This window comes from Aulonocara sp. 'chitande type north' Nkhata Bay, linkage group LG2 (assembly GCF_057382095.1).
Source record: "Aulonocara sp. 'chitande type north' Nkhata Bay isolate Kocher_YH1m ecotype deep benthic linkage group LG2, A_spYH_male_GT1.1, whole genome shotgun sequence".
In the NCBI taxonomy this organism is placed as follows: Eukaryota; Metazoa; Chordata; class Actinopteri; order Cichliformes; family Cichlidae; genus Aulonocara; species Aulonocara sp. 'chitande type north' Nkhata Bay.
Window position 1 is genome coordinate 37,198,519 of NC_141345.1, and position 8,387 is coordinate 37,206,905.

At 41.5% G+C, this 8,387-nt stretch overlaps 1 protein-coding gene across 1 annotated transcript; it reads left to right on the forward strand.

The window, feature by feature from the left end:
- The first annotated feature begins 3,650 nt into the window (after positions 1 to 3,650).
- Positions 3,651 to 8,168, forward strand: slbp (stem-loop histone mRNA binding protein). Its single transcript, XM_086261814.1, has 8 exons — positions 3,651 to 4,074; positions 4,998 to 5,141; positions 5,609 to 5,722; positions 5,828 to 5,899; positions 6,510 to 6,632; positions 6,740 to 6,895; positions 6,984 to 7,092; positions 7,540 to 8,168. The coding sequence occupies exons 1-8, from the start codon at positions 4,016 to 4,018 to the stop codon at positions 7,597 to 7,599; spliced, it is 837 nt and encodes a 278-aa protein (XP_086117940.1). The 5' UTR covers positions 3,651 to 4,015; the 3' UTR covers positions 7,600 to 8,168.
- The last annotated feature ends 219 nt before the right edge of the window (positions 8,169 to 8,387 follow it).

Consider the following 8,387-nt stretch of genomic DNA (forward strand, 5'->3'; position numbering starts at 1 on the left):
TGGCCAATACAACATTGCATTCCCTTATTCCCAAATGGTACTGAGGTTAGATTAGATTAGATTAGATAGAACTTTATTAATCCCTCGGGTGGGTTCCTCTGGGAAATTCGATTTCCAAAAAAGCACAGCACCGACAGAAGTTACAGAGTTACAGAATATTATATATATATATATATATATACACACACACACACACACACACACACACACACACACACACACACACACACACACACACATATATATAAATACAGAGACAAATATAAATAAAATATACAAAGGGGATAAATAGAATAAATAGGAATAAAAATAAAAATACAAGTGAATTGCACATTTCAAGTATGGAGTCTATTGCACTGTTGACTATTTACAAAAAGTATTGCACAAGGTATTGTACAGTGAGGTGAAGAGGCACTACAGCTTAGTTGTTCCCCCCTCCTTTGTCCTCCTGTTTCCCCTCCCTCTCCCCTCCAGAGAGGAGTTAAACAGTCTGATGGCGTGTGGGACAAAGGAGTTTTTAAGTCTGTTAGTTCTTGTCTTTGGGAGAAGCAACCTGTCACTGAACAGACTCTTCTGGTTGTTTATGGCCGTGTGCAGAGGATGCCCAGCATTGTCCATAATGTCCATCAGTTTCTTTAGTGTCCTTTTCTCTGCCACTGTCACCAGAGTGTCCAGCTTCATGCCGACCACAGAGCTAGGTATGAAACCAGAGGAACCCAGTACTGGTACAGAGCCCAGCCAGCACCACGAGCACATCCATGTAAACACCAGCACCTCCCAGGAAAAGGAGGGGAGCTTACGAAAGCAACGTCTCCAGGAGGCTGAGTCAGCAGCGCTATGACAAAACTCTGTGACAAGCTGTAGGCAACAACACTGGCTCTGTGGCTTTAAATGCTCCAAGCTACTGTGGCGTGCAGACATTCACTGTAACAGTTTATAGTAATACAGTCATGTGTGTGCTTTGGATTTGTCTTTTTTAGATACTATTTACATCAGTATTTCTGTTATTGAACAGCTCCTGTGCACATAAATAAAAACAATGTTGGGTTAAATGAGTTTTTATTTAATTTCCAGTCTTTCCTCAGAGTTGCTTGGATTTAGGGAAAACGTTATAGACATAATTAACTTACTAAAGATGGAATGCATCTGAAGACTCCAGTTTGGTCCTGGCCACTTTCCAAGACTGCAGTAAAAGCTATAAACAAGGCTAACTTCACTTAATTTAGAAAAATGCACTACATTAGAAAAGCAATAATAAATAAAGAGTGTAAATAGAGGAATGAAAGTCATTATTGTCGAGTGCATTAATGTTACCATTTAAATAAAATGGCTAAGATTTCTTTTAAAAACAGACAGTTTGATGTTTAATATCATTAACTGAATATTTAAGAAGCCGTGGGTCACGAGTTTTCTTCTAAGATGTGATTGTGACAGAAAAACACAAAGACTAATTTCATTCATAATTATTATACTGAAATTATCTACAAGCAACTTCAGCCCTCATAATCCACCACTGTGGAACAGTAGATATGTGGTATTTAGGAATAAAGATTTATTGCTAAATAAACTGGCAGGAGAACAGAATCTGGTATATGATGCACCTATTAAATGACACTGGTAATATAACACCTGACACCTTCTGCTCCAAATCTAATAATCAGAATCAGGGACTGCAGGACCTTATTGTTCTAAGTCACAAAATGTAAAGTCACAGCTTCCTGAGATTCTGGTGAATGCACATCTAATTAAATTTGTCTAATGTCACAACTAGGAAAGCTTTTACCGGAATGATATCAGCAGAATGGAGTTCCACCGGATCACAGCACTTAAATATAAGACAGTAAGATGTAATTATTTTTATGGGCTATGGGGGGAAACTATTGTGATGCAGTCTCTCTACAGCATTACGAACTCTTCCACCATATGAACATGATATCTCTGTGGACTAAACTGCTGCCACGTGCTTCTTATAAATGGCACATTCCGACATGGTTATATCTCGACTTAGATTCGGACACACTGGTTTGAATATGCATGCTGATGATACGGTAATTTTTACACAAGCCAGAACTGCTGATGATGCAGCCCATCAGCTTTCACTGGCATTACATGATTTACAAAAATGGCTGAATGACTCATGCCTGTGCCTTAATGTTAAAAAGACCGTATCAATGTTTTTCAGTAAACCTAAAACAACCGTGGCTGCAGTAAAAGTCTGCTTGGGTGCACAACAACTAATTAATGTTGAGGAATTTAAGTATTTGGGAGTGCTACTAGACTCTAAATTATCCTTTAAAAACACGTTAAAAAAGTAGTGAAAACTGTAAATGTTAATATACAGAACTTCAGACATATCTGCACATCATTAACAGACACAGCAGCGATTACATTCCTGCACTCTATGATACCGGCTCATATTGAATACTGTATTACAAGCTGGTGCTATACGAGCTTTGCTGCTATTGGGCCAATTGAAGTATGCTACAAGAGAGCATTGAAAATATTAGATGAAAACCCCTTTTTCATATCACCATTGTCAAATTTTAGAAAAATCCAAGTTTTTAAATTTTACTAATTTCAAATCATTTAAATCTGCCTGTCTATTATACAAAGTTATACATGGTCTGGCGCCTCCACCAATCAGTGATTTTATTAAACAAAAGTCTAGCAGTGTTGCCGGGTCTCGACTGACTCGAGCCGCTGTTAGAGGTGATTGTGAACTGGCACTCAGACGGACCACCTTTTCACAGATGCTCTGTCATATCAGGGAGTGAGCTTCTGGAATAGTCTTCCACTGTCAGTGAGGGAAGTACAAGTCTACCCATCTTTAAGAGTCACTTAAAAGGGCGGCTGAGGGAAACACAAACATGTGATTATGTTTAATAATCATGTTTTATATTGGACGGGAAAAAGAGTTAGTGTATTACAAAAAGGGAAACAACTGTTAGTGCAATGGGTCAGTGCAGTATCAGGACAGTCAGGGCATGTGCAATACTGGGGTTTGTGCAATATAATTGATGTGTTTCCGTTATTGTTATCTATACTGTCCTCTGTGTCCACTCTCCTCGTCATTGTTTGTTCTAGTATAATGTGATCACTGTTTTTGTCCTTGTCACATGACCTGTAAATAGTGTCTCTGTATCTTTTTACTAACTTGTGTTTAACACCAACCTGCCAGAGGGTCTGCAGATGGAAATTAGCCCAAGGCTGTAATCTGGCATATTTACATTTGTTAAAATGTTCATTAATATGTATTGCCCCTCTTTCTAAAAATAAATAAATAAATAAAATAGCACATTGTTTTTAATAGGAAAACACTGTACAGGGGAGTGTGACTGCAGTAGGGAACAGGAAACAACAGAACACGTTTTATTGCATTAAGTATGATGCTGAAAGGAGACAACTGATCAAAAAGCTGGACGATATGAGAGTGAAGTTGGACTTGCTTGATTTATTTCGCACGAACTCTATAAGTGAAAGTTATCAGGCTGTGTTTTGGTTCTTAAGGCAGACCCATTTGTTCAGGAGGATTTGATTTTTTTTCTCGTCTTTTCGGTCCACACTCCACACCAGTTGGTGGCTGTAATGCGTCATTTTGCTGTTTGCCAACCATATAAAGAAGAAGAAGAAGAAGAAGGCGGAGCGCAGCACCTTAGACCCGCCCCTTGTCGATCGAGCACATCCGCAGTTAAACATCCTGGAGCCAGCTCAGAGAAGCTGTGTATACCAGAGGCCACAAGAAAACCGCACGACTATTGCCAGAGGGGGATACACATGGCGTTATTTGCACAAAAATAACGCCATAGACACAGCGTGAGCACACTCTTTCAGCCCAGCACATATTCGACAGCTGTGGTCTTCCTCCGTTCCTACTTCCGGCCACGTGACCAATTGGCTCGTTTGAGGTCGCGCGTCTTTCAGAGTTGGCGCGTATCTTCAGACTGTAGGTGCTGTAAGTTCCCAGCTGAGCACAAAGAAGTCTCCTGCTACGCAGTCTTGTTTTTTAACCGAGAACATGTCTGACTGGACCAAAGAGCGGCGACGTGAGGATCACAACATCGAGCACGAAAAAAGGTCTGTTTACATTCCCGCCTCAGTCTGTCATTAGCGGCTAAACCTTTGTCTGTGTTCGTTAAATGGAAGCCACTGCGTCAGATTAGCTTAACCTTTGTCTGCAAAGATGATCTGGACATTTTGAAGGCTAAAAAACATTTGTTGTACCTGATGGACCCGCGTGACTCTAGTACACGCTGTGTTCTTGCTAGTATCTGTGGTTACCTTATTTTCTTTAAGCTCGTAGAAGCTAGCAGTCTGTAGCAGGTCTGTCGTGAACAGTGGACCTGACAGTGACGCTAGCTAACAGTGCGGGTAAAAAGGTGACGGTAAGGCGTTAAATACAGACAGCTGCTAAAGCTAACGCTCGAGTACATTGTGGACTGTGAATGCTAAGTGTAACACACAAGTGAGTGGATGAACCGTGACAGGTGGTTAACAGCTGTAGTTGTAACGTCTGATATTAGAATCCTAAGTGCCCTCCAGGAAAAACAAGAGTCACAGATGGATGATGGTCCGCACAATCGGAAGAAGTTGGCGGGAGAAATAGTCTATTAAAGGAAGTGTATGGCTCCAGTTTTACCCACTGTACTCAACTAACCATTTATTATTGAAGAAAGTTCAGCTTCTCTAGACTTTAATCTGTCTAAGAAGGTTTAAAAGAAATTCCCGGATTTTGAAACAGTTAGTGCAGCTTTGCCATTTTTGAATACGGAGACGTGAAACGATCATGAGTGCTTTCCTGCGTGGGACCGTGCGTCCCACCGTGTGTTTGCAGTCCATGCATGTATTTGCTGCTTTTGCATTTTTAACAGCCGTGATTTATTTTTTCTAATTTGACACAGAAGAGAATGTTTTTGAGACGTGTTTGCAGAAATCTAATATCAAAACAAGAATGAATTAGCATGTTTAAATCTGCACGTGTTTTGTGTCTTCTTGTGTAGCTTTGGCCCATCTCGGTGGTCCCACTGCAGGAAGAGGGGGATCAATGGGAGCCTGCGGAGCAACAGCGAGGCAGATGATATCGATAGAGGAAGGAACGGACACACCGACTCCAGCTACAAACACCCTGATCGCAGACATACTAGGTGAGAGTAAGATCAGTTAATGTGGAAAGTGATAAACATGTAAGGCAGCGGACTTGTAACTGAAAAGCCACGAGGCGGCTGAAGCTTTGTGGGTTTTTGGCGTTTGTTGGGGAAATGTTTCAGACTGGACCAAAAACCCACAGCTTCAATGGCCCTGCTCAAAGGTGCTTTGTTAAATGTAGACCGTGCAGTGTGAGAATTTCATTGGTCTGTGTAGTTCACATCCAAACTCCAGTGTAGGCTCGAGAAGAAAAAGAAAAACAATTATTAGAATGATTTTAGTTTGAATGGTAGTGTTTAAAAAAATCTAACTACACTATAACTGAGTGAAGCAAGCCAGTCTCTGCTAATGAACCACTCTAAAAATCAGGTTACTGACTCCATTACCAACATGTGGCCACGACATCTGCTGGAACTGTAGCAGTAACATCCCTGTGTGTGTGTAACCTGTGGTATTGTCCTCTTAGCTTCACTACACCAGAGAGCACAGGCTCAGTGTCCCGCTGTGGTCGGCAGGCTGACTGGGGCAGCCAGGTGGAGGACGATGAGATGAGGAGGGATGTGCACAGAGACATGCAGCGGTAATTAAACAGTTTCTGCATCATTTCAGGTGTCTTTTAAGCACATGAAAGCAGATACTCTCTTCCTGTTTTGGATTGCAGACTCACTGTTTGCACTGTGTTCAGTTACAGGAGGAGGATACTGGGGGCAGAATTCACCCAGAGGGAGAGAAGGGCCTCGTCTGGCTCGTCTGGAAGGTATCTCATTCTCTCACAGACCTTTAAACTCAGAATATTCACGAACTGATGGAACACTCGCTTCTCAAACCACATGTCCACCTGCAGCTATACAAGTGTGCAATGTAGTTTTACCATTAAATAAGGCAAGACAAAATGTATTCATCCCAAAAATGATGGAAACATGAAATAAAATCAATGCAGTATCACCGAACAAAGCAGCGAGTACGGTAAAACAGATTGCACTAATGGAGCTCAGTTATGTGGTAACAAAAAGTAAAGTGCTCAGCATCAGAATATGATGCGATAAATATCATATCTGCTATGAGACGATGAGGGTTTCTGTCCTTGTGACAGCGAGGCTGAAACACGACGTGTCAAACATCGCTTTAACTGCCATGTCACGGCTTTGAGCTCGTTACTAATGTAAAAACTCCGAGTTTTGTTCATTAAACGGTAACACAGGCTTGTTTAACACGACAGTAACTTTTTAATTTTTTGGAAACTTTGTGTTTACAATCATTTACGAGTAAAATCATTATGAAGGAAGTCGGGCTCTTGTCGCGTTGAATGTTAGAGTTGTGTCTTTTTGTATTGTGTGCACGGGACTAAATGTGTCTGTGTGCTGCAGCTGTGACTCCAGAGAGGGAGATAACATGGAAACCGATGAAGCTGTGTTGCTACGACGACAGAAACAGATCAACTATGGCAAGAACACGCTGGCCTACGACCGCTACATCAAAGAAGTTCCTAAGTAGGTCGACAGAGACGCGTGCTGTGGAGCATCCAGTGTAAAGCCTGCCCGCTGCTGGTGTGTGTAATACACTGGTCAGCATTAACCCTCGTGTTTCTTCTTTTCAGACACATGCGTCAGCCAGGCGTTCATCCAAAAACTCCCAATAAGTTCAGGAAGTACAGTCGTCGCTCCTGGGACCAGCAGATCAAACTGTGGAAGGTCAAACTACACGCCTGGGACCCCCCTGCAGAGGAAGGCCAGGACAAGACCCTCGATGTCGTGTAAGACACTCGTACACATTCTGCACGTCGTCAGTCAGCTGCTGGCCGTCCTCATGTATGATGTGTATATTTCTCCTTCTCCCACCAGTGAGGAGCTCAACCTTGATGATGTAATGGACATTGAACTAGATTTCCCAACCATTACTGACTCCCAGAACACCCAGACCTCGCTGCCGATACACAGCCTGTCAGTGGAGGTGAGTGGAAGTCACTGAGGTGCTGCTGAAATGTCGAGGCCCACACGTGCTGACGACTGACAATCGTAGCGTTTGATTAAGAGGTTTTGACTGAATCTTTCTGGAACCTTGGTTTAAATATTTATCTGGTCCATTGTTTAGACGATCATCAGTTTTTAAGAAAATAAAGATGATGATGATGATGATGATGATGATGATGGTGGGATTGCTTGTAAACTTGGCACAAAAAGAAAGGAAGCGTGTTTGCTCAGCTTTCTCTTTGCTCAACTCTGCTGTTTATTCTGGTTTATTCTGGCAAATGTGGCCCATTTAAGGTGAAACAAGCAGGCTGTCCAATGGGAGCAAACACAGGTCTCCTTACTTGTTATGCAAAGTTTAATCCACAGATGAAAAAGCCACCCTTACAAACACTGTATTAAATGATATTGTTTGTGTTGTGTTGTTCAGGATGAAGACTGCGGTACTCCGGTCAAAGTACAAAGGACGGCAGAGCCTAATATTGCATAGCTTGTTATTGAATGGTTCAGTCCTCCCCCCACATCGACTTCACACAGTCCACTCAGAAAAAACTGCTGCAGCTGCCAGCTAAGAGTCTGTGTGGACACACTCTGTGTCTTTGGCTGGTAGTCACTGATTATTATTAATATTGAGTTTTGTTTTCACCATATGTTTCTCCATCCATCGTTTGGGCCATTTGTTGTAGTTTATCTGTTCCGAGTATTTTATGACAAGATTTTACATTTTTAACGACGCATGGTTCAGAATTTGGTATTCAAAAAAACCCCCACTTGCTGTACCAGTGAGAGGCCTGTTGGAGTGTGCATCTAGTTTTGTGCAAATGCGAGCTTACGTCTCTCATATTCTACCTGAGAAGATTCCAGATGCATAGAAACTGTCTGAACTCGGAGGAGTCGTCTTAATAGAAACGGAGGCAATGATGTTGTTTTGAGTTATCCTTGAGAAATATTGGGCTGTGGCTTTTTGTTTTAATACAAATGTAATTGTTTCTTACTGCTGTATCTTTAATAGAACTTGAAATAAAAAAACAAACAAATAAATAAAACAAACAAGAAAAATCAATGTTTCTTCTTTTTTTGTGAATTTTTTTTTTTTTTGGCTAAAAACTGTTGAAAACTTGGTCCATCATTGGACAGCATGCCACAGATTTAAATAGTGACTTTGAAACCAGAGTTTCTCTGACACACTTCACACAGCTGATGTAGTAATTAGTGGAAAATGTGTGTTGAACTGGAATACTGTACGAGCTCACACATAACCAGTGTTGTATGCTAGAG